General features: G+C 37.1%; 1 protein-coding gene across 4 annotated transcripts; it reads right to left on the bottom strand.

Moving 5' to 3' along the window:
- Positions 1 to 26,546, bottom strand: LOC105056535 (uncharacterized). 4 transcript variants are annotated; one of them, XM_029267971.2, is made up of 25 exons: positions 26,406 to 26,546; positions 25,199 to 25,858; positions 24,989 to 25,113; positions 24,804 to 24,898; positions 24,461 to 24,691; positions 20,174 to 20,264; positions 17,981 to 18,032; positions 14,972 to 15,037; positions 12,069 to 12,223; positions 10,730 to 10,800; positions 10,326 to 10,520; positions 10,155 to 10,193; positions 8,436 to 8,543; positions 6,693 to 6,782; positions 6,465 to 6,540; positions 3,949 to 4,045; positions 3,792 to 3,861; positions 3,471 to 3,647; positions 2,131 to 2,253; positions 1,338 to 1,421; positions 1,016 to 1,200; positions 784 to 922; positions 652 to 711; positions 392 to 463; positions 1 to 282 (listed from the first exon to the last, which is right to left on the bottom strand). In XM_029267971.2, exons 2-25 carry the CDS (start codon positions 25,765 to 25,767, stop codon positions 169 to 171), a joined length of 3,084 nt encoding a protein of 1,027 aa, XP_029123804.1. In that variant the 5' UTR covers positions 25,768 to 25,858; positions 26,406 to 26,546; the 3' UTR covers positions 1 to 168. The 4 variants fall into 4 exon arrangements, with proteins under 4 accessions (XP_029123804.1, XP_010937055.1, XP_010937058.1 ...); XM_010938753.4 differs by having other exon boundaries at positions 392 to 481; XM_010938756.4 differs by lacking the exon at positions 14,972 to 15,037.
- Positions 26,547 to 27,915: the final 1,369 nt, after the last annotated feature.

Raw genomic sequence — 27,915 nt, forward strand, 5'->3', positions numbered from 1 at the left:
GAGAGGGGAGGCCAGAGATATTCAAAGAATAAACCTATTCGCAATGGATATTTAACCGAACAGAGATGGGAAAAAACAGAGAGGGCCTTAACATTCTTAAGGAATCACTCTCTTTACAGTTGTGGAGAGAATAGACCTATTAAATATTACAAAGATGATTTCAATATGTTAATTACCAAAGCCAAACGGTGACTGTCTCCTGCTTCCGCCCTCCCCGTATTGTTCATTCCATTTTCTTAGCTCGTTCATACTAGTAGCATCATACGCTACCGATGCACCCACCTTGGGTGAAAGAAATGAAAATTAGAAAAAATATTATAGCTTGAGAGCCGGAGTCAATAAAAAACTCGAGCATCACAATTGCTGTTAATAAGAAAAATATAATCGATACCTTCGATTTTGCTTGGATAAAATCATCCAACTTAAGAGGCCTAAGTGAAGGTGCCGTGCCCGTCACACCTTTCTGATCGACAGAACCATTCTTGCATTAGGAAATTGGAACTCAGCAGAATAGAAATTTGTCATCAAGAAAGATGCCTTAAAACTGATACAGCCAGCTATACTTGAGAATGTTCTAGTGACAACCGAGTCAAACTTAGCAAAGAAAATTTTTGAAGTATAAATTAGATTACAAAGATGAAAGATTATTACCTTCTTTTCTTCTTCCAGAAGTTCTTGAACCGGCCTATATGCAGCTGCAATGCACAGGTTCTGCATGCCAACAGAGTAAGAAATGCAACAATATAATTCACGGAACTGAAATAATATCAGCACGTTTCTTACCTTCAAATCACTTCCTGAATATCCTTCAGTTGCATTGGCAAGTTCATCGTACCTAAAGCCAGGTTCAAGGTTTTCTAGAGAAAGAAATATCCTTAGGATTTTCATTCGATTCTCAGCATCAGGAAGATCCACATATATCCTATAGATTCAAACATGCATCAACTTAGGACTTCAAATGAGAAAACAATGAAAACGAAAGTAGATTCTTAGAAGGGGCTCTCCCTGATCCTACCTTCTTGGCAAGCGGCGTATTACAGCATCATCCAGGTCAAATGGACGATTTGTAGCAGCAAGGATAAGAATCCTTTGACTGTCCTTGGACCTCAGCCCATCCCAAGCAGCCATAAATTCGTTCCGCATTCTTCTTGTTGCTTCGTGCTCAAAAGCACCACCTCGAGCACCAAGAAGACTATCAACCTGCCAACATGACAACGAAACACTCATAACCGGAGCATCAATCAAGAAGTTAACATGCTAATTAAAAGGTAAATTGTCCTTGCCTCAACATTAGCAGCAAAGGAAAAAAAATATCACATTGTGAAGACAATGCCCACCTCATCAACAAATATAATGACAGGGGCTAGCCGGCTAGCAAATGAGAATAGGGCTTTTGTGAGCTTCTCAGCATCTCCAAACCACTGTTCACAGGAACAAAAAAACAAAAGTAAGATATCCATAAAGAAAACTAAACACTTGCAAACTCTCCAAACATACAGCAGCTCAAATTGGGTAGTTCTCCAGGTGTCAAGTTCAGTTCTCTTAGAGCTTCAATATACATCTGATTTCTTGAGGAAAGAGAACATGAACATCCATTTAGAATTGGGCATAACTAAATGCAGCAGCCCATACAAAAAAATACATGCGAAACCTGATCTGTGACCCATGTTTTCTGAGAAACAAATCTGATGTTTGATTATTCCCCCGGTGGTAGTCTCATGCAAATTGGTAGAAAAGATGGGTAGCAGGTCTCTTGCCCAAGATAGATATTTCTATACTTGCTAAAAAAGGGTGTCCCAATACACGAGGCTCCCACTACTGCGGGGTCTAGGGACAGTCAGATGCATGCGTCCTCATCCCTGCATGCCGAGAGGCATTTTCCATGTTTTAAACCCATGAAACCTTCGTCACAATGGTGCAATCTTACTATTGCACCATGGCCTGCCCTCATATTTCTATATTTGCTCCAGCATGTATATTTTATCCGGACCAATCTATTCTATACACCACACAAAATGGTGATCCTAACATCTGAGGCAGATTTAATCCTTGCCTATGCAAGGGATCAATCCAATCCAGAAGACCTATAGTACTTAAAATACGCTGGAAAGAAAATTTACTACGAACTACCTTTGAGGTAAGTGTTGATCCTGTAATGCTGATAAAATTTGCTCCAGCTTCTGTTGCAAGTGCTTTTGCAAGAAGAGTTTTCCCTGTTCCAGGAGGCCCAAAAAGCAATATCCCTTTGCAAGGCTGATAGAGGTGTAACATAATCATAAGTCAGATGAAAGTGCTTCTCACATCAGTCCAAAAAAGAAGTATAAGAATCGAACGGGCACTGATCAAACACCATAAAAATTTGGCATTGTAGCACAAAGCAGGTGGTTTTGTTTACATGTCATCATAAGAATTTCAATGTAGTGAGCACAGATCAAAATGATTAAGATGAATAGCTGATCCATGAATACACCTCAAGGACCACTTGATTTCTAAACTTAATAATATACTTGAGTGACACCCTTAGTAGACTAACTTCCTGATCCGCTCCCTCTAACCACTTGCCTTCTGAAGGCTTAGCAACATTTCAAGTCACACATTGAGACTTCTGGAACTCATCACTGACTGTATCTCACATTTGTTACAAATATTGCTCTTTAAGGTCAGAGAAAAGTTGTGAAGAAAAGAACAAAAACAGCAAATACGTAAATTGATTTAGTCATTGTTAAAGAAGTGTGAGATAAGGGTAATACATTGATCACCAGCACCAAGAGGTAACCAAAGCAAAATTATGCTTCTTTTTGGATGATACAAAGTTAAAACACTAGCAGCATATACGAGGGCCACCCCTAACAAGAAAAAGAGACAAAGTCCTAGTCCTAGCAAAAGCATCCACCATTTCCTAAGCATACACAAAAAGTGGCAGACATACCAATAGTACTATCTCCAATCATTATTAATCACAGAAGAAACAATTCAATTTCTGTGATTTTATATCTTTCTGATGAGATAATTTAATGTACCTTTGGCAAAATACTAGTTAATGGTTGGTTGATGGCTGTGAATAAGCAATTTCTATAGTGCTGCTTAAAAATGGAAATCAGAATGCTAAAAATTAAATATTGAAACTCAGAATCATAGTTGGTAGCCAAATAACTGTTGATGAATTAAAGTGACAAATTCATTAGGAGAGTTTACCCTGACCACTTCTCTGATAAGAAAAAATAGATTTACTACCTAACAGATTCTTATTTAGAAAGACCGTAAAAACAATATTACCTCAAAGAAATTTGCTCCGCTGAATGCAATTAGTAAAATAATTGTTTTTCACTAAGATATTCATTACAGTGTAAAGCTTGTATAAATTTAGGAATGCACGCACATGATCTACCTGAAGAAGGCATGAAACCAAGTATATAGGTTTTAAGTTTTAACAATGATGAAGGAGAACATTTTGCAAAGAAATAACTTACTCGTAGTAGATTTCCATGAGAAAAAAGTTCTGGTCTCCTCATAGGAAGTGAGACAAGCTCATTCAGTGTCCTCTTCACATCTTCAAGTGCACCAATATCATCAAACTTCACCCCAATTTCATCTGGGGGAACCACTGCTGAAATGAAATTGCTCTCATACTCATCCTTGGCAAGACTCTGCAGCAGGACACATGCATTATGATAACATAAAATAACAGAATTTAAATATGTTGCAAACGGCCAATATAAGGTTTACCTGTACTTTATCAATTATCAAACTTTAAAGCTATGCAATGGATGACGAAAGTGTAATGTACACACCTTTAGGCTTTGCGACGGTTTTCTGGAAATTGTTTCCTGTTCCCTTAGTCTTGCAATCGCAATATCCAGACTTCACATAAAGAAAACCGTAGTTTTCATCATCCCAAACTCACTGGAATAATTTGACAAGCAGAATGCCATTGTTGAGAGTTGTTACCTTTCACGAGGAATCAGTAGCCTATCACCCTTTACTGAGGGAAGAATGACAGAGGACAGGTAGTGATTTTTAGCCCATCCTACAACTTTCTCAGCTTCTTCATATATGGATCAGAAAACAAAAGCACAAGGTCAGAATAAGAAATGAACCATGCAATCTTTAATGCTCTATCAAATACTAAAGATAATTCATAATTATAAAGCAGACAATTTGTACCAATCAAAATTGGGGTGATGAAACAAGTCAGACACACTGAAGAATCAAAACATGAATATAGGATTAATGAGAATTCTTCATCGGAAGAGGTCTATTTTATAATATAACGTGAACTCCTTTAATGTATCCATGCATGAGGTATGTCTGGCCATTTGCATTTCTCATTTTGCCTCTTCCCCACAATGCATCCTTCTGTATTCGCTTTCCAATGTTTCTCCCATCCCGTCAAATCCAGAAAGGTAAAATTGAGCATTTTATTAAGCACAATATCAAAGGTTCAAGTCCTTCCAGCATTTATTATTTATTTTAATATTTTAATATTTTATTAAATTAAAAAAACAAGTAGATAGCACATGCCATATTCTCGCAAAAAATTAGTGGAAACACATTAGAAAAAATGAACCTCTTGAGACAGTACAGTCACCAATTTGACTCAAAAGATAGAGGAAAAGGAGTAGGAAAAGAATATAAAAAAAATAAAGAATCTTACAAGAAATTGGTGCAGTAATCTCCTATTGACATTACAACAAGTCAACAAAATAGGAAAATATTCCAGCCTCATGTAAGATTCATGTGCAGTCATGGGCCATGACTTTCACAACAATAATGTCACAGACTGGGGTCTATAACAAAACTGTTTTTCAAGTAAATGTTGTTTAAGCACTAAAGCATTCCAGATACTCCTCCAGAAAAGCCAGTTCTCTCAGTCCAATAAGAGATCACAAAAATATAAAACGTAGAATAGTTTTACAGGTTCCCACCATGGTATCCTTTTCACATCCTCAATTGCACTGCCCAACTTAACCACTTTCAAAAGAAGAAAAATAATGCCACAATCTCCCCCTCCCAGTTCTTCGCCAATAATTATTTTAATCCCCTCTTTAACAGAAAGGTAAGAGCACTCCATTCTAGTCAACCTAATAGTCAAGCACCTTAGTGTCTCGACTTTGAAGCAGCAACAAACAAGGTGAAGATGCTAAAGGAAACCATATTCACCACATAAATTAACATGTAGTATAGAATAGCATCCAAATTATTAGGTCACAACTAATGCGGGTCAGCTGCTCAGCCATTTTTCGTCATACACAAAGTCTGATATTATTTATTAAGTTTAAGAATGTAATTTCAAAGAACGTAGTTTCAACTTTCATATTCAATCATGGCACTCCAACTTAAGTCAATCCATCTTGCAAGTTATCAGACTCAATCATGATAACAATTGCCATAACTGATTGGGCTTCCTACTTTAGACCAAACTAAAAAATAGCAATTATAACCAGAACAAGCTATATAGCAATAAAAAAAAAGAAACAAACTAAAAGTTGGCTCATTATATGACAATCACAAAGTACATCATGATTATTCATGAATACAAAGAAAACATCGGCCAACAACTTGTCATTTAAGATGGTTAGGCTCCTTGCCTCCTTGTGATATGACACCACGTTTGAATAGCCCAAATGTGGGGCTGAAACTAGGCCCAAGCCAGCTTTGTAAGAGGCCTTGGGCCTAGGCTGATAGGGTTTGGGCTAGGGTTTTAGGGCCCAAATCGATATCAGGCCCATGTCAAAGCCTGTTTCAGATCCCAAACTAGCTCAGCCCGCTGCCTGCCTCTCTGTTGTTGCTCCTCTCTCTCTCTTCCCCCACCTTTCTCTACCCCAACTCCTCTCTCCCTTGGTCCATCCCCTTTCCCCCACCTTTCCTCTCCGCCTCCCATCTCTCTTCACCCCTCTCTTCTATCCCCTCCCCCACCCACCCTCTCCGCCTCCCATCTCTCTCCCCCCTACCCTCCACCTGCTCATCCCCATCCCCACATCCTTACTCTCCACCTCCCCTCCCCCCCCCCAAGCCCACAAGGCCTCCCAGCTCCCCCCCCCCCCCACCCACCCACAAGGCATAGCCAGAAGACCGAAAAGAATAATTAGGGCTGACCTTGCACTGCATGGGAACCTGATCCTTACTCGGATGTCTCTCTAGAGACTTCCATATGTAGGTCCTTATGGATGTGGGCACATGTCACAACCTGGAACAAGCCTAAGCAGCATGGATATTATGGTGTGAGTTCACTTGGAGTAGAAGTATAGGAAATTAGTTCCTCAAGTATTTCTTTTGGTATCTTTCTAATTTAATGTTCTTTCTTGGAATTTATGCTTTCATGATCCAAATACAAAGATGTGCATGAGAACCAAAATGAAAAAAATAAATAAATAAATAATTTGTCCAGACAGGATTCAAAAGAGTGTTAAATATCAAATAAGACATTAATGGGAAAAGATCAAATCTATTAAATGGTTCCTTACTTTGCTTTGTCAAGATCACACCATCAGTCTTTACATGCAAAAGCTCTATGCATGACAGCTCATGCTCTTCTAGCACCTACAATATGAGGAAATAAATTTATAAGCTGAAGAAGATCCAAATGCATAAAAGACAAAAGAAATCCCCATCAAAAGCAGGTGTTTGCATCACATATTATTCAGAAAATTTCCCTAAATTAGTCCTTAGAATTAAAATAATGGCCTCCACACCTTATGCAGTTCAATAAGATTGCTCCTGGATATGATAATTTTTCTATCCCCTTCAATTTGTTTATGGAATGTTCTAAGTTGCTCCTCTTCCTGTAAGGGGGAAAAAAAAAAGAAGTCACAAAAGTACAAAGGGCAAAATGTCCATATATGAGGTTATTGAGATAGTCAGACACCAAGTCATTCCATCCTCTCTTTTTCATACATGGTTTCCTCGATACACATAAGCCTTGAACATCCTAGCATGCTTAAGAAGTAACACAGTTTTGTATGCACACACATTGCTTAATGGATTATTTTCTAGTGATGTAGAATATATATCCAATTTGGATTAAATTTTCTGATTTGATTGTAATTATGCATCTGCCTAAAGGCATAAACTAAAAGAGGCCAACAAGATGTAGGTGAAAAAATATTTAGAATAAACTTGTGTAACTTGGTTCCTCTCTTTGATACATTTTTCATTGTTCTGTTGCTTACTGATATAAATTAAAAAGATAGTCTACCAAAGACATGACAATTTGACATCTTGTCCTACTTTGTGTGCAAAAGGAAACATTTTTTGGTTCAAAGAAGTTAAGAATGTGGCAAACAGCATCAGAGACAGCAATTGCAGACATAGGAGGAGGAAGAGGTGGAAGAAAAGCTCACTTGAGAGGATGCAAACTGAGCAAAGTACTTGTTAGAAATTTAGAGTGAAAAGGTTAACGAATTGACAAGAGACATGATTGTGGGACCTTAATATATCATATACTTCAAATTTCTTATTCTTCTTTGGATGCTGCTTATATGTGCATACTTTGTTTTTATGGAAGCAGGAACCATACAAAAACCAAAGGAACAGGAAGAAAATTGGATGGAAAGAAAATGGAGGCAAAAAAAAAAAAACAGCAAATAAAGCAGCAATGGACCTAATATTACAAAGTAACTTTTGCATGACATGTTTCCCAAGTCCTCACCCTTGATAATAGGTTCCAAAAGATTGCGCATAAAACTTTAGGGGCATTTTCCATGGGAAGGAACTAAGATAGTTTTAAGAAACCACATGAGGAACCAAAAAAATATGCTCCAATAACTTCAAACTTCTACGCCATACATCCAGCTTAACATATTTTCGGTCTTTTACTCGTTTGAGCATGTTTGTCCCTACGCATGTGTTGGAAGAACCAGCCAACAGCATATTCAGACCGAATTCAGTAAAAACATTGAGTAATCTTCAAAATAAGGTTTCCAGGGCATATGACAGGATAAGGAAGCCACCTTCTCCAAGTTTTCATCAAAATAAGCAGAAAGTCATAGACCTCTCTCAATATTAATGATTGCAATGAGGTATAAGCATGATTGCATCTGATAAATATATGCTGATTCGTCAGATGGTACATCAACAATATGAGATGCATGGTGATATCATCACATGATCAGGTATTCAAAACCAATTAACGAACTAAATTAAATTACTTACAAAGAAATAGCAGTAAGTTGTATGGAATCATTTTCTAATCATAAGCTCATAAAGCTATATTATGTTATCAAGCAGTTGTTTCTGCAAGTTATTAATTATTACAAACTAGAGATTTAAATTACAGAAACCAGCATAATGGGCAACAAATGTGCATCAGTGCATCCTAAATATTTATCATGTAAAGCACACTATGTCCAAAATTCTAAGTTATCCAGGAGTAAATAGAACCATATTACATGTTACAAATTAAAAGAATGATAAAATGATATTACATTGATGCATACCTTTGGAGGATGAATAAACAGAGCATTTGGGAAGAGTTTACTTATGTCATTGTCTTTTGTAGTTTTAGTTGCTTTCAGTCCCTCCGTTAGTCGCTTCAGTGGCACAGGCTGCAAATATAGTTAACATTCCAGGTCAATAATCATTATTATAATTAGAAAACATAGAAATGATCATTATAAAGAATATTGTTCCATACAACAGTCATCAACATATCTATACAAAGAAAAGCCCAAGAAGAATAATTTTACCGAGCTCATGGGCCCAATCCCATGAACCATACTCAAAAAAGACCTTTGCTTCTCAAGTTTATCAGCATTAGCACTAGATTTTATGTTTTGATGCTACATCTATTCCTAGCAATAAGTAGTTGAGGTTTAGAAGTACATTGTAGTCATTATATGTTGGAAAGATGACTAGAGTCACGAAAAATGGACAGAAACTTTTATCTATACTTTTGCATTCAGACTGTTGGAGGATCATTCCACAATATGCCTAGTTTTCTAAACAAGGGCTTAACAATGTAAGAGAAAAGGTGTTTTCCAAATTGGATCTGAAACATGGTTCCTCAAAGATCTCATCTGCGACTTCTTGCTCCACCCTTGGTGGATTCCATAAACGTAGGAGCTTCTTACACCAGTATGCCCACTTGTACTTTATCATCCCTTCTCCAACTCTGACATCAAAATCAAACTGGTATGTCATGTAATATAGCTAATTCAGCAATACAGGAAATAAATACTTTAGGTCCAGCAAAGTTAGACTGAGGCAAAATAACTCGACTACTTATACAATTAGAACAAAGAATCAAACACACGAGAAAATCACTAATGAAGATGTATGAAGCCTGATCTCAATTAGAACAAAAAATCACAGGCAAAAAAGGGAAGTTTACTATGAAGAAGTATGAACTCTACTCTCAATAAATAATATAAAAGACTAATCAAGAAGCAGGTCTAAGGGTAGTCCAGTAACCAAAAAATAACAAAGAAATCAATCCCCATGGCAATATGAACATGAGCTAGATTCATCCTCGGATCTGGCTTACTGAAGCTTATACAATGTCCACTGCTAAACATCTATCTTTACAGAGTTTTCTCCAAAACTGTCTAACTTCCAAGTATGCAGGAATATGCAGCCATTCCCACTAGCTTCTTTGATATGCTATATGCTCTCTGCAGGAACCATATTCCATGTTGACTTATTATTCTTGAAAAGCATGTTTAGAATACCTACACTTTGAATTTCCCAACCTATCCGTGCTATTTCTATGAGGTTTACATTAAGAATCCATGCCAATAAAAGAGATATTTCATGATCAAGAAAGCAAAGGTAGATTTGTGGGAAGTCTAGGAAGGATACCATAATAAACTGCATCAATGTAGGAATTTTATGACGTGCACGGTTAATACTTTATACTCACTGGAAACAGATTAAAATGGTAAAGGCACATCCAAAATAGCAGGTCATGCTAAGCGTTTTGCTTGCTTTATGTGGAAGGACCCGAAGCGAAGTGGACGACCCAGAAAGTATGGATGGAAATTGCATTTGGGGAAAAAAAAACTGATGAAACAAGCACATACAGAAATTTAGTCTCCAATAGGAAGGATCAAGGCACATGGAGACTTTCTGGTTATGGCTTTGTTGTTTAACAAGGATGAGAAAGAATTAGCAATTAATAAAATATTAACTACAAGAAAAGAAAGAAGAAAAGCAAGTACCAGCCGAGCCAGGCGACCAAGCTGAGGAAGCACCATAGTCTGCAACACTCCATATATCAGAAAAAATCAACTTGAAAATTGCATAAGTTCATGGAAGGACAGATGTCTAAAAATGTCAATATAAACAACAAATCTTTTCGATATGCAGCTTAGAAATGAAGTGAATCTTACATATTTCTCTTTCTCCTTCGACCCTGTCTCTATTATGTTTTGTCCACATATCAAAACAACAGGTCCAGCAAATTGATCAAACATTTCCTCCACCTTATGGATGAACTCCCTACGATTTGACTTGGGAACTGCTCTTAACAACCACTGGGCAGAGTCAGGAAAATACACAATAATGGGTTGTAGAGATGGTAAAACCTGCAATCAATCAGAAACCAGAAAAAAAATAATGTAAGTAAGAAAAAGTACAAAAGAAATCAATAGGAAACCACACTACAGAAAAAAAAACTACAAAAATGGATCATTTGCTTAAAGTCATTAAAACAAAGGTATCCTAAATAAACCTATATGATGAGAAACAATCTCTTGGAATGTAAAGTGAGTAAAATATCAATTAATATAATCACCTCACAAAATGCCTCCATTGCTATGTACCAATCTTCTGCCTGAGTATCAGAATCATACACGATATCCTGAACTAGAAAGGAACAGAAAATCAGATTTGCATTCCTTGTCACCACTCACAGAATTAAGATGTTGCAAAAACTGCACATCACGAATATACAGGCAAGATGAAAAATGGAAGCATTATAATAGATTTCCTTGAACAAAACTGAACATTGCTACACCACCAATAGATCTTTCATATGATATGTCCACAATCAATTACATATTGACAAATCTTCTTATCTTCTACTATATATAATGGAAACTCTTGTAGCAGGCCACGTGAAGCCAGACTCCAAGAGTGAAGCCTCTATTGTGAAAAAATAATTAAGGGCTCTTATGAGAAGTCCTGCAACAACTATGCCCTTTTTCTTTCCTTTTCCTTTACTCTCACCTAGCCTCTCCCACCCCAAAACACCCCCCCGCCCAACCACAACCCACAAAAAAAAAAAAAAAAAACAAAGCACCCCTTTTATTAATAAAAAAAACACATGAATACTAGCGACACATAATTTCAGAACCACTAACTCACTAAGTGCCTTGCTTGTCAAGCACACAGATACTTTTCTACACTGTATCTCTTTTCTTGACCATCGGCATTATAGATCATTGTGATGTATGGTTTCCATGCAGAGATACCTTTCTGCACTTAACAGAAACAAAATTCAAGGACAACAAAATAGCTAAAAGTCAAGGCCTATTTCTATTTTTTTTTTTCATGTTTTCTGTTCTAAAAACAAAACCATGGAAACCAAGACAAAAACATGTTTAGTGCTCCTGTTCTATTTTCTGTTTTGGAAAATCATTTTCATTATTCTTAGGAAAAATGTAAGCAAGAATATTTTGCTTTTCACTTCATTCAAAAAAAAGAAATTCAAGTTTTTCAAGCAGAAGCCCCAATCTCCTGATATCCTTTCCACCACAAGAGCCACCATCTGTGGTGGCAGGCAGAACTCCCAACCTCTTCCATATCCTTTCCACCACCATCGCTACTGCCGTTGCCTCCAAAGATTAGAAGAGAGGTTGATCTTTTTAAGATCATTTGTGTTTACAAAAATAAGAATAGTCGACTACACTAGATATGTTTAAGTTTCTGAAAATACAAGAAAATAGTAGAAACAGATTTTTTAACTTTTATAAATAGAAAAGATAAAAGTCATGCCAAACACAACCTTAGGTTCTAAATAATTCACTTAATTTTTTTTTTTTAAAAAAAAGCATACAGCATGTAAACCTGACAAGTACATAGCCAGAAAAATGTTAATTCAATCTAATCATTAGCGTGCAATAGAAGCATACTGTCAATCCAATAAATAGATGATTTTGCATCTGGCTCATTGATACTTTCAGTCTCATTTCCTTCCTCCATTTTATTCCCCATACTGTCAAGAATAACAGCTACTTGATCCCCATTGACCTCATAGACTTCTCCCCGCTGTCCATTTGACAGGGCCCTGCAAGATTGGATGGTTTGAGAGAGAGACTAAATACAAACAAAACATCTGAAATAGAAGGCAGGAAAGGATAAAACATACATATGGTACATCTCAAAAAGACACATACTTTATAGACAAAATAAAAGAACCAATGACAACATTGACAGTTACAAAACGAAAAGACAGCATATTGTATTAATATGAATGTTAAGTTATTGGGGAAAAAAATTAATATCTTGAAAATAAAAATGCTGCGAAGTTGTATTCCATGTATAGCACAGCATATGGGTTGTTGCAAGGTGTACAGACAGCATTCCCACACTAGAGACACTAGAAGAACTTTCAATTATGCTTCTGATATTTTATATGTGCTCGAAGTAGTGCTTGTAGCAAAATGATTTGCCCAATTAGCATTTCCAATCTCAGTCTCCCAAACATTCCCTTCATCCTGGCACCACCTATAGTTAGTTACAAACTACAAAAGGGCACACTTTTGCTCCATGAATATAATATCATGTATCATATATACATGTATTGACTTCATATATCAAGCATGACTCAGTAGGGTTTCCAAACATCTTACCACTAACTTTAAATTTGAAGCCAGCTCTCCAAACTAGTGTCCCATATAAAGGTAAAATTGAGCAAGAGAGCGACAAGTTGACAATCCCAAAGAACCAGTTGGCATGAAACATGCCTTATTGGCTATTCATTTTAAGAATATGCAGCTAAAGAGCCATCCCCTAAGGATGGGAAAGGGGTTTTGACTATTGATATTTATGAATTCCATCCATCACTGCTAATGCACCATCATAAGCACAAGCCCAAAATAGATAAGATTTCTAAATACTGAAATTGTATGTCTCATTAGTCCCAAAGAGTCATGATGTTCTTTGCACCAATAAATTCCTAATGCAGTTCCTGACTACAAAGTTACACTTGTGAGTTGTGATCATTATCTGTAGAGTTTAGACAGATCATCATTTTCAGAATTCACTCCAGTGAAAAACTCATTTTCAAAGTCCAGAAGAATCACACTAGTTTCAGTTGGTAATATATTTGTGGAATTTTCTCAGGACAAATACACAGATGTTTAAGTTTGCAGCTGACTTCCCTGCATTTCTTATCTTTTGAACCAAGTAACATGCAGTCAAACACAACAACAACCAATATGGAGCAGATGAGCCTTCAAGGCACAGATCCTCAATCAAAATAATAAACAAAACCAACCTACCAACTTGGTAAAGCTTCTTCTTGCCCTCAATTCTTCCTACTCAAAGTCACAAACCAGAACCCACTTAAAGGATGATAGCAACCACTTACCCTCCAGCACTCCCACTTTCTTTGAGGAATTTTTCCAAAATCTCAACAGCTTGTTAAGAACATTTCCTTCAGGAAATTCAACACACATACCTAGCATGAAACATTTGGCCGGTAGGTCCAGGGCCGACTAGGCTGGGACCCCTATACCTATCAGATACAACCTTTTAAAGTCTCTTTCCAAGCATCTCAATTATAGGATCCAAGTTATGCTAGCCTACCAATAAATGCGAGTACGGTAATAGCTACTTAGAAAATGCACTTTCTTAAACACTGGCTGAAGAAACAAATTACCAAATACTAGCCCTCTACTCTGATTAATTAGTAGACAAGTAATCAGTTGAGGCTCTGAAGAGGAAATTCACTTTTCAAAAAACAAAAAAAAAAAAGGCCTGTACTCTGCCCACAGAACCCAGGGTAAAACCTACACTACCTTGATTCCAGTATGTTTGTTGGTAGTGGATCTGTTTCCAAGCATTTGATGATTTGATCCTTTCAATATCTAAGAATTTTATTTTATGGACCCATGTCCAGTTGTCATACCAATGCTATGTTCAAGTGTCGGGGTACAAGTACTTTAGGTTACACCAAATGGTCCAGGTAACATAGGACAAATAGCATTACATGCTAAGATAGTCAAAAGGTACCAGTAAAACTGACAATTTTGTTCTGATGTTAACAACAAAGATATATCTGGCACAATTCCAGGAATATATGAGCGATAAAAGCATGCATTTCACTATATAAAATTTAAGGTGACATTCATTATAAGTTAAAAAACAGTCATCATGCCCTAACGGACCACATTAAAATGAAAGGTTCAGTAATGATATCTGCAAAACTACCAGACATATACCAACAGAATTTAGGACCAAAACAAAAAAAAAAGAAGCTTTGTAAAAGAAGAGAAGGAAACCTCTACCAACTATTGAACCAAACAGACATCAATCATCAGAGATCATCTAAGAACTGGCAGTAAGCCCTACACCACCCACCAGTACAGCCCTTTAAGCACAAATTTCTCAATGATTTGTCCCCTAAACAATGCAATAATATGACAAGAAATATTTCCTTTGATTTCTCATTGGCAAGATGATATGTATAATTACAAAGTCAAATGAGATGAATATAAAGAATAAAGTCTGATTTTAATGCTTGTCACTAGGTTTATAAAAAAATCTTGAATTCCTGACAGGCATTGTGGGCAATTATTCTTCTGCAACCAACTGAAACTGAAACCATTACAATGTAAAAGCTGTATGCCAGAAGAAAAACAAAGTGACGGGAAAAGGGTCATCCTGCTCCCCAGCTGAAAACATGATCAAGCTGTTAAACACTGTGACAGTGGCACCAAGGTACCATTCTAAAGAATATGCCTAATTTAGAAGGCTAATCACTTGATCCAACAGTTATCCTATGCTATATAGGGAAGACTTACCCACCCACCTGCCTCTAATAAATGTATATGCATTTGTTGAGCCATCAGAAGTTGGTATTTTCCCCAATAAGATCCTGTGATACAATATATATGCTATCAATCAGGCTTCATAAATATGCAGCTCAATTAGGGGGGACGAAGAATACAAGGATGTGGAAGTGAGCCAATTAAACCAGTTTCATGTGATAGAATGTCGACCAGTTTCATGATTTTAACCAGGTGAAGCTTCTTACACTCTTGATGTTACCAAAGACATAACATTTGAAATTCAAATTTATCAAATAACTGAGAAAACGATACAAAATCCAGCAAAAATCTGCATAAACTTTGTTATAATATCAAAAAAAGACTAATACAAACATTTATGCTTTATATTTTTAAAAAATTTACCATGAAACAGTAGTTTAACTGACTGCAGAAATAAGTAAATTTCCAGTTGGATGTGCATCTCACTTTTCCTCTATCCTTACATATTGTGCCTTGTTGATTAAAAAATGGAAGAACAACTGATTCGCTAAAATCAACTCTGTAAACAAGGATTCCAACATCAACTAACAAATATCATCAACTTCCTATTGTGAAATACAGCGAGCTAGAATTGGTGGAAGATGTTGTTTTTGGTCCCTCTCACAAACTATACAATCACACCAATCCAATCACATGGATTGTAATCTCTCTCAGAAATGACCCTTTATAGTCATTTCCAGTATAAATTGGATAGAAGTTTGAATGGTCTTTGCTGCAGCTTCCCGTACAAGTAAAAATAAGGAAAGATCATCTTCAATCATCATATGGTGATGATGCAATGATGAATACTCAAGGGTCTAAACTACTAGTGCTGGCCACATGTTATGAACATGAAGGAAGGCATGGGTGTGATCCCTAACCTAATAAATGCGCTCTTAAGCTAGCAACACACCTCTTTTTCCTCTCCCTTAAGCAAAAATTAAACTGATTGGGGTGTATTTGTACTAAATTTGGTTATTTTTAGAGCAGCTAGGGGCAAAGAGTTGGCAGCATTTCAGCACAAATGGAGACTTGAGGACCATGGGTGAAGGCTCAGGGTACTTTGCATGATAATATTAGAGATTTTTTTCAGGGTTTAACCATTTTTTCCTAGAAAATAAGGTCAAAATACGGAGTAAAATTCCAACTCAAGAATGCTTCATGAAAGCATTAAGCAAATTATTATCATCAGTTGCCAACATGATGTCAACTCTCCAAGTACAGGAGTCAAATTTCTGGCCAAGGCAACTTTCGGCAAGCAAGTTTTCTACCATGGGACCTAGAAGACCAATAAGCAGGCAAAGGAATGTGCCATATTGATCACAGCATAAACTCGTGCAACCAGGGAACAACATTTCATCTCTGGAGCACAACTTATCAGACCAAAAGTCATACCAGAAAACTAACAAATTAAAATATCCTTCTTATGGATAAAATCAATTATCCAGTCTCTGATAAGCAGTTAATAGCTCTCATGAGATACCCTTGAGTACGAAAGACTATACCTCCCAAGTCAGTAACCAAGGGATGCAAATGGCCTGCCCCTCTTGAACGATATTCTTTTATAAAGATCTAGTGATACAGCAACAAAATTAAACATATCACAAGGGTCTTTCCAACTTTGCATGTGTAATCATACAAGAGAACATAAAACATTGTGTTCTAGCTCTCAAAATATGTATATCCACATAAGCATAGTGTAAGGTTGTGGTTTCAAGTGGCCTGCAGCAAGGGACTATCTTAGCCTTGACCAGCAGGCCTTTATCAAAATACATGGTTGAATTTGAAACGGCAGTAAGTGATCCAACAAAACTTGAGCATCGTTTATGATCAGACCCTTAAGCTGTCGTTTACACTTAGAAATTATGGCAAATTCTTAGCCAATGCAACCTCAAGCAAAAGATGCACAGGGGAAATGTAAGCAATTGTCCAAAAGCAGAATCTTTTTTCTTTACACATTAACCCTGCATTAGGCAGGATAGCCACCACCTACCACTCAAGTTCCAATAGATGCTTTGACAAAGTTGAAAGATTATTGTAGAAAAACACATACATGACTATTTGTGTACTCATCCATATACTTCAATCAACAGTAGACATTGATGCTTTCCTATTTTATCAGGACACGATAAGACACGACCTAAACAGATGTAAAGATGGAGGTGTGCCCAACTTCTAAAGTGCACCACTTTCCCTTAATAGCAATTATTCATAGCGAACCAATCAGGTCTGGCCATAGTCATGGTCAGCAAAACGATCCCGAACCGCCCAGTTCGGGCGTGCCGAACCATATCGGCGGTGGACCACAACAGTTCTGGCCTTTGAAATGATATACCAGCAAGAACAAGGGGAGGGAGAAGAAAAGAGAGGAAAAGAGAGAAGGGGGGAGGAAAGGAGAAGGGAAGTTTGGGGAGACCGCCGGAGGGCCTCTCTTCCAGATCGAAACAGAAGCAATCACCCCTATTTCGATTTAGAGGAGGGCAGAGCCGCTGCTCTGGTCATCCAAAGACCTCCGCAGCCCTTCGACGGCCACCACCAATGTCTCCACCGTCTCCCCCCCCTTCCCTCTCTCTCTCCCTCCCTCCCCCCCCCCCCCCTCTCTCTCTTTTCCTCTCTCCCATTCTCCCGCTCTCTTCGCTGCGTCCATTCAAGCCCAGTACCATCGACTGAACCATACCATCGGCTGACCAGTCCGGGGTCTAAGACCAGCATAGCAAACATTGAGTCACACAATACATGTTCATGATAAATTTGTTAACTTATTAGTGATTGTTTATTATAGAACAAAGGCATAGTGTACCAAAATGACAGTACATAGATTTCAGGTTCACGACATTACACAGATTTCAGATTCAAGCATCAATATAATGATTGATAGTTGAAAAATTAGAATATCCACATAGAATCAAAATTTTTAACATGAATGTTTCGCATAGCCCACACCAAGAAACAAAATGTTTGCATTTCACTATCTATTGGAGGTAAGATGAAGAGAAGATTAATTATATTACCTGTGATCAGCTTCAACATGCACTGAGGCCCCAACATATTTCACCCGGTCCCCTGAAAAATGGATAGAATAGTTTGAGAACGCATAGAAGATGATAAGGAAAAATTTTTCTCCAAACTCAAAGAAAGGAATTGAAGGCAGCCGATCATCCTGGTTGACATCCCCCAAGACAAAATAATAATAATAAAATGAGGTATGCAACCTGATCTTGATGAAGATGGTGCACATATGTAATCTTCATGACACTAACAAAGGATCCCGGCATAATCCCCACCAAGAATCAGAACATTTCATGCATTTATTTGCTAGGACATGTAAACGATAGGTGCCAGCTAACCCTCTCTCATCAAAATATTAACTTGCATACAACCATCACATATCCTATTGTTCACATTTCATGTGCTCAATTTGTTTAACCCACCTCAATATGTAGAATTGTGAACCAGCAAAAGATCAGTGCAGTAAATATTAACATAATATCAGTCAAAAAACTGCTTTAGTATGCACTCCCTAAATATCATCAAAAACTTCAGTTTGAGGTATAATCACCATCATGGTGACTAACTGGAAACAACCCACTGATACTTCAATAAATTGGCTCTTGGTCATATAAAAACAGCATTTCTCCTTGAGCTTATAAACAATTGTATAACAGGGACATGCTATCATATGTTAAAACAAGAACAAGATTTCTCCATAATAGAATTATTGGATCTTCAAGGCAATTACATCTTTAGAGAGATCAAGAGTTCTATCTAATGAAAGTAATGTCTTTCCTACCAGGCAGGAGTCGGGTGCACTACTAATTCGTGACTTGACAGCTTGCAGAATGAACATTATCCATTTTTCTTTATTGCAAGTCTACAACCACGTAGAAACTACAACCAAGCAGAAACAGCAAGCCCTAATCCAGCAATTTGGTTCATATGAATAAGCCTATGTCTTCTACGAAATAACACCCTCCAACATTAGGGGTGGCAAAACCTTATCCGAACCCACCAACCTGCACAAAGCCAGCCAAAATAAACAGGCTTGGGCTGGCCATTCTCAAATTCAAGTTGGAAATGAGTCAACCTGCGACCATTCCATTCATAAATGGATGGGTTCGGGTTTAGCTTCCGAACCTGGTGGACCACCTAAGTCAAAATATACCAGATTTTTAGAAGTGCAGCAAAAAAGATAACAATATCACTTGCATGAAGATAACTAGCCATGATAGCAACTGTGAAGATATAGGCCCACAAAACAAGTTAATTATTATGACCTACTTTATTCTTATTCTTGCATTTTTAGTTAGTCCACTGTTAATTTGTTTTTTTATTGTGACATATCCTAAACTTCTAAATCTTTTGTGCTTATGATGATAAAAATATGATTTTTTTTTCTGTTTGTGATATTTGCATGTCATGTATTGGTTTAATTTGATATATATATATATATATGTAATTGCCACGCAAAAATTTAAATGAGTTGGTGGGTGGGTTCGGGTTTATGTACAATAAAATAAATTGGGTATGGGTTTACATTCTCCAACCCAATTATAAATTGGTCGGATTTAGGTTGCATGTTTTTTGACCTAGACCTACTTTGACCGATCCTTAAAGCAAAATTTTAAATAGGTTGGTGGGTGGGCCCGGGTTTATGGAAAACAAATGGGTCAAGTATGGGTTTACCTCTTCCGACCGAATATAAATGGCTTGGATTTGGGTTGGGAGTTTTTGACCTAAACATATTTTGTCCCGACCCAAACCTAAACCGGCCCAATCCATCACCACCCGTATCCAATACGGATATATTTCATTGCATGCAATGTTAATAATACGACAAAACTTTAACAATATTCTCCTGAAGGTGCTATATTTTCAATAGGAAAGAAATCATTTGGCAAAGAGTATAAAATTTCAAGTTCCCAGTAGTATGATAAGAATGATATGGCTTTTTTGTTCATCCCCACTCTTACATGGCAAAGCAATTCATAGGTCAGGTCAAGATGTTTTTTCTGGCACACAACCATAAAGAAAACACCAACAGAAAAAGTATATATACATTAAAAGAAGAACCAAATCTCAAGTGATAGTTAAGTTACAAATAGATCGACGTTACAAAAGCAAACCATGAAACAGGATTAATTTACACAAGAATTACTCAAATAGCATAACAGATTCATCTTTAACTAGGTAAGCAGGCACATTACCCTTTTTGAGAGGCCTTTTTGGTTGTTGTGATGACTCAGCAGCCTCTGCTTGTGGTGATGATGAGGTATCCTCAACTTCTCCAGAAACTCTCTGCAATATATTATAGCAGAAATATAAAGCTAAATCAATAGCAGACAACAATAAAATATAACCTGTTCAAACAGCGTGAGGCAAAAATGAATTCTCACTTAACCTGATAAACTCAGGTATTTTCACATGTATCCCTATAAACATGGCCTAGTACATATTTACCCTTCAAAAAATTACTATTGTAAATATACCCCTTAGGTCACCCTATTTTTACAACACTGCCCCTTCTATTAGATTTTTTGATTGATGGTGTTCCCATGTTGAATATAAAATGACTTTATCACCCTTTTGCATCAATATCCCAAATGGAAGGGGCATTATTGCAAAAATAGGGTGAATTGACGATATATATGAAAACAGTGATTTTTTAGGAGATAAGTATTCAATAAGCCATACTTGCAATGGTATATTTGCAAATACCCTTCCACTTACTAAAACTGAAATGATACTATAAAGACCGATGGTAGTTGAAGAGTTCGACTGAACTCCAAGTCTTGATTCCCACACAATGTTAAGAATCCAAATCATAACAATATATTTCAATAAGTTGTATGATGAATTTATTCTTAAATGGACAAAATATTTATTAATAGTGCAAAAGGATACAGAATTTGGGTGGTCCCTTGTTCAAATTGTGATATGAATTAAGAGCTTAAACGGTACACATGGTAACATGATAAAACAGCCTACCAGTACACAACCACCCCTATCTCCATTGCCTAATTTAATTTCCTCTAATATGTACCTTGGAGACCCTAACTTGTAGATTATCCAATCCCCCAAAATCCACTCAGCAAAGAGCATAAAGGAGTCCCTTTAGAGATAACCCTACTATTAACTAATCCATTTCCAACTCAACATAAATTAAGACCCTTTAGAGAAGTCAATTTGCCCAATGTTCTATTTCATTATTACTCATAAAATTGTGGCTCTCGGCAAATATCTTAAAAAACATAGTTTGATCAAAATCCATGGTTCACCATACCATCCTATACTAGGCATTATCATAACATACCAAAAAGATATCAGTACACCACCAAGGTTCAATATGGTGCAGGAGCCAAATCAGCTTACACTAGGTACAATAGTTGGGCATGAGGAAAGGGTTGCTCAACACTGACTCAGTATAGGCAATGTACAATACAATACCAATAAGGTAATGGTACAATACCCAAACCAGTACAACAAACCTGGTCACATCAATATAAAAATACCAAAGGAAATATTGCACCAAACAACATATCATAGCCTCATGGTTCTCAAGTTCAAGTTTGGCTCTTGTCCACAATTCAGTGAACATAAATCAAACTACCTACTAAAATAAGCAAATATATTACACGCAGGTTTATCAAACTGACAATGACAACAACCAACAAGATTTGACCTAGCTTTGAGCTGCAAATGGGTTGGATCAAATCCAGATCCAATTTGACAAGATGTCAGCCATACAGACATTAGTTTTCAGTTCTAGACTCAAAAACAGTTCATTTGCTTGGATGGTCAGATTGGATCAAGATCTCATTTAAGGTTAAGTCTAGTAGAGTCTTAAGTTTAAAAGGTAGAATCAGATATTCTGATTAAATTTTATCAGTTCTAATGGGATTAATCAGATGAATCCAATTTTGTAAGATCAGTACCATTCAACCAAAGTCCAATCTAAATCAAAACTGCCCAACCATAGTTGGCAAATAGTCTAGGCAATTATAGGTGAGTGACCTAGACTATTTTCCAAGAACCAAGTGGCAGACTTAGTGGAAATCCAATCATTCTTTGCTTCAACAGTTCATTCACATTAAAAGATTTCAACACTATTTCAATGAACTAATATTTTAATATACCTTAAGGCATAAATAGTGAAAAAAATACCACTGAAAAAACATCTGCAATATATTCTAGTTTGTAAAAAGTTAAAATTTATACCAAATCCATGAATAAACAATTTATAGTAAGTAATAGATATCATTTTTCTCTTGGATCAGATGGTGAAGATTGTCAAGCTTCCCTACTTGTCCAGCTTGTTCAGGGTTTTCAATGAAAGACCTTTTCAGGTCAGTTACTCAAAACTTGAAGGTGTTTATTTTTTTTATAAAAGTTTATCTTTCCTCCGGATCCAATTAAATGTACTATCTCCCTTATTAGCAGCCATGTCATTTAAAAAAAAAAAAAAGCAAAGAAGAAAAAAAATACACGAACAACATATGCTTCATATATCAAGTATGCATGTATGTGTGTGTCTATATATATATATATATATATATATATATATATATATATATATATATATATAGAGAGAGAGAGAGAGAGAGGTGTATATGCCTGTATAAAACTATATCTTTTTACATGTATCATATGCATGTTTATATATACCCATGTACATGTATATGAGTAGCGAGAGGCATACATAATAACATATTTACATGTATACATCTCTGCATCCACATATATCATGGGCAACCATGCAAAAAAAATATATATAGCATGCAAACATATATATACATATATCGATAAAAGGATAGGCAAGGCCTAACTATTCATTGAGAGAATTAATAAGGTCCGAGGAATATGAAAGATAAAAGGAAAGAAAGAGGAAAAAAAGAAAGTAGAGATCAAAGCATGAGTTATCATCCTCCACCAATAGGAAACAAAGAATGCTCAGCCTCTTCACCTTAACAGGAGTATGTATGTATGCATGTAGGTGGCAAGAATTAATTGGTGTCCTAAGGCTTGTATATGGCCAGGTTGGCTAGACATCTTGGTGACTGACCATAACAACAATATACCCAATTAAACTTCGGGTTCTAGTAAAAGCTAAATCAAATTGCACACAGCCAATTCAGATCCACGTGATGCTACCCGAACTATTTCGTATCACCATTATCAATTATTATAAATCATGTTGCATGGTGGCTTTGCAAGAAACTTCTTGGCATTAGCAATATCAAAATATAGCCTGATCAATTGTAACCAATTCTCCAATTTCTCGACTAGAGCCAGGCATGGCAGTGTTTTCTAGCAACCTGTTTGAAAAGTCTGTGGTACACAACCCCTAATTTTAAAGTTTTAACTCACTTAGATATAGGCCTCTTTTACATGTTTGCACATAGACCCCTGTAGCTACTAAGGTTAGCAAAAATACACTCAAAGTGTTAACAGATGTATGTCAAATGATAATATTCCATATATATTCTTGAGCAAACAACTATATCCGAGAAGAAACACAAAACCACTTTTGCCCGCCAAAGAAGGCACCAAAAGGAGGAAAAAGAAAATCATGATGAGATGGCAAGAGGAAAAGAAGATATTGAGACAAGGTATCAGACAAGAAAAGAAAAATACAAGACATTTAACCCAACCAGAGTTAATTCAGAGGGTGAAAACAGTTGATCAATTCCTAACCAGATGTTAGTTCAGTTCATGAAACACCAGTGTTGTCAAAGACACACCTAGATGCAAGGCATACGCAAAGCCCACCCAAGGGCCCCGCTTGTAGTGAGGCGAAGCCCATTTAGAGAGCACACAAAAAGGTATGCTCTATGATTAACCCCACATAATATATCACCTTATGATACCAAAAACCACGCTTCTGGCATTTAAGCGGCATGTATTTCCCTAAAAACATTATGGAACGTATCCTGTTGATCAAGGAAAATTATGAAAAGGTAATAAAAACAGTGAAATTCAATATTTGATAATTAACAACATGTCAGGTCAGTGTTGGCCTAACTTCATAAAAGCATGAGAATATGATAAAGTAGTCAGGTCTTTAGTTTCACACGAGAGTGGTGCTTGACAGTTCCATTTCTCTTCCTTGTTTCTTCAACTTGGTATTACAATAACATTCATTCTAGAAGCATCATTCTACCCCTCACTCCGCACAACCATGTCATCCTTTGTTTCCCTCTCCACAAAGATACCATTAGTCCAGAACAATTAAATCATGCTTGGTTTGAAATTCTCACACTAAAAGAAACACTCTTGATGAGTATGAATAGAAGAAACTAAACTGTTAGGTGAGAAAAGGCCATACAATATGCAGTTAAAAAGATCCATACATATACATAAACACATGCGCACACGTGCAGGAGTGCAGGAGTGCACACACACACATATTTAATGAACAAACTTTCAAAAGAAATAATCACTAGCATGCCTCCTGTAGCAAGATATTGTAATGATAATAATTCTATCTTTTTTACCTTTGCAAACTCTTCTAGGCTGTATGGTACGAGCTTCTTGAGGGCCTCAGCAGAAACTTGCACATCATCAGCATCATCATCACTTTCACCAGATTTGGCTTCGTTACTGCTTGCCCATTCTTCTTCATTGCTTCCATCATCTTCAGCATCTGACTCTGATGTACATTCTTCTCCTGATTCCACATTCTCATCATCTGTTTCACTTTCTGATGCACATTCTTGACCAAAATCCTACAGCAGATAATTAACAATAACAAGCAAATACCTTTGATAAGTGAATGAAAGAGATCATAACCAGGTCAAAACCAATATGGAACCAAGGAGTGAAATGCACTGCTCTTACATATGGAGCAAGAGCACTGCTGTCTAGCACCAGTAAGGGGACTTGTAATTCCTGAGCCAGAGCTCTCACCAATCTTTCCCGGTACAGCTCAGTTCCTATGAATGGCAAGAAATATAGTATTTACCCAACTTGAATGACATATTTAGCAAAAGGAATTAACAAGCCATAAAGGAACCACAAACAACCTGGGACACTCTGAAGCAAAATCCTCCCAGTTGAAGAGGTAAGCCGAGCACCATAAGATGATGCGAAACTCTTGTGCTTCAAATGGGAGGAAACACATTCCACCAACAAATTTTTTGTGTGTTCACTAGTAGCAAGAAAGAAGGGGATAAGTTTACAGCCGAGAACATAATAATCTAGCTACAAAAAAAAAGATAATAAAATGAACTTACTGGATATAGTAAGGAAAGGTCCTCCATGAAACTGTGATCTTCTCCCATGGAATCACCCTCCGTAAGAATTCATTTTTGAACCTCTCTCGCTTGGTTAGAAAAGGGGATTCTCTCTTTTTACTATCAATGGACAATCTCTCACTAGTCAGCCACTCCTGCTGATCATGTTCCCCAAGCCGAGCATGCTCATTGCAGTGCTTTGAATCAGATAAAACCTCTTCTTTCCTAGTCTTCCCTTTGTCGAAGTTGGTGGCATCTTTAACCGGTACATGTTTGTCCCCCCTGGCATTACTCCCGTCACCTTTGGAGCTATAAAATCGACAGAACCCATACGAGAAGGATGCAGGGTACCTCCAACAAATGCCTAAATCACTACCAACCGACAGGGAAAGTGGAACTGAGCTGAACTTCCTAATAACACTATCTTTTAGTGATTGGTCTGCATGGAAGATACTTCTACTAGAATAGGATTGTGAAATATCCCTTCTGATCAACCTATATAAACATCCAGCCTGTCGGCACAGAGAATACCAGTTCTGGCCCCTAGACTTTAATCTCCTTGCATACATTGCAACCTTCTCTAACCTTCGAAAAATTTATTGCATCGCCCGTGGTGTTATAACAGTTATTGGTATTAAGCTACCGTTCGTAGCGATAAATCTGCAAATTAAAATATCATAGAAAATAAAGAGATTAATGCACATTTGCTCAGAGCATATAGAACAAGAATCAGTGGCAGTAAAGAACGGAATTTTATTGAGCATCACAGGTTCCAAACATATGATTTTTTTATCAGCACGAAGGTATCAATACAAATATTCGCAAAGAAAGGCAGGAAATTTAACCAGGTCCTTCAAAACAACAAATTGGAGGCCCGAGAAAATTAAATTTTGAACCTTTTATCGTATCAACGACGCATAAATTTAATTTCAGCCTTCAATGCAAGAAATTACAACTAATAAAAACAATAAAATCAAAAGAAAAAAACCAAAAAAATCATGCCCCATCATCTAGAATAGGGACATGCAGCTAAAAACCAACAAAAAAAAAAAAAAAAGAGGGGGGGATCCACAGATACCGAGCAAGCAACGAGTTGAACTACCGAAAAAGAATTACAATCGCAAACAAAACGCTTCAAACCCTAAAATCATCGTAGGAGAGGAATCAAAACGCCAACTTGGGATAGAATCTAGGGAGAAGGGCAAACCTTTTAGGGTTTTTTTTGGGTGTCCCTCGCTCCCTTGGCTTCGTTATTTTTAACAGGGGCGAGAGAGATTGAGAGGGAACCGGGAGCTATATCGTTCGCCCTTGTCCTAGGCCTCCTGGCGTCGCGAGCGCCGCGGTTGCACCTGGCTCTCAAAGATCGAGTTGGTCTCCGTATACGGAAGCTTCGTGCCCTCTGTTCTCGTGCTTTTGGACCGCCTGATGGTTTATGGATGGCTCGCGATTGATGATCCAAACGGTTGTGATGAGGATCCTTGTCATGCTGGGACTGGAAGGCCCGTCTTATGGATGGACGGGATCAGTTGAATGAATAACTTCTATTTTTGTAATTACTCGTGATGTCACTCGATGGTCGCATCGTTCGGTCCTGACCATATTTCAAACGATCGTGGTCTCTCGGACGGGATGGGGTCGTAGTGGATTGGGTGGGCTTAGGTCCAAGTCATGGCCCAGTAAAGATAGCAACAGATGAAAGCATGGCCCGTACTTGACCAACATTAGCTCGAGATCCTTTCATAATACCCATCCATAGATTGACCTACATGACTCAATTTGACCCCTTTAACACATAGCATCTAATTTGTAAAGCTTGATCCTTGCATGACCATATTTAACACGTCAAATCCAATCCCGATAGCTTGGTGACCTATTTCCAAGATCAAATGAACATGTGGTGTTAAAAAGATCGACCACTTATGAGATCGTTGCCCAAGGTGTTGCACAAACCTCTCATAAGCAACACCATCCTTATTACTCTAGTTCAGTTGTATCCAGCCCATCTAAGATCTAAGACAAAAAATTTGACTTCTTCTGGACCTAAGCTTAAAAAAGAAAAAAAATACTTGACTTGTATCGAGCCAAATAGGGTTGGATTGGGCTACATTTTTGAGTCGAATCAATTTTTGTTGGCTCTAACTAAAAATATATGATCGATCATCTTAATTTTTATTGAAGAACCCTAAAATCCACTATTGATAATTTTTATTAAATGATCTTGGTCTCGATCAAGTCCATGCCTCATGATTCATTGATTGAGTCACTTAGACCTGCCCTATCCAATTTAATGAAGTTAAAGTTAACTCAACATAGAGAAAATTATCTTATTATAGGTATTAAGCAATATGATTAGTTTGTGTTTGGTCAATATAATGGAGGTTGAATAAGGGACTTATTCCATCCTATTCCTTCCATATGCCCTTTTTGAAGGCCAAGATGACCCATGATTTAGCATGAACTGAGTTCCATATCAAATATAAGAGAAATTTCAATGAGACGAATTGCTATGCCCTATCTTCATACCCTCATTATTATGTCTAGTTTTCTTCTTTGTCTCTCTTTCAAGCCTCCTCTCCCACACCCTCTCACTTTCTCTGCTATTGCTCGTATACCAATTTTCTAACCCCACTGGACCCCCTTTCGGCTACCAATGAGTAAATCCATCTTGGTGACGTCCTGAGCCACCACCATCACGAGTTGGGAGCTTTAGTCTTCCA

Source organism: Elaeis guineensis, chromosome 13 (assembly GCF_000442705.2).
Source record: "Elaeis guineensis isolate ETL-2024a chromosome 13, EG11, whole genome shotgun sequence".
Taxonomy (NCBI): Eukaryota; Viridiplantae; Streptophyta; class Magnoliopsida; order Arecales; family Arecaceae; genus Elaeis; species Elaeis guineensis.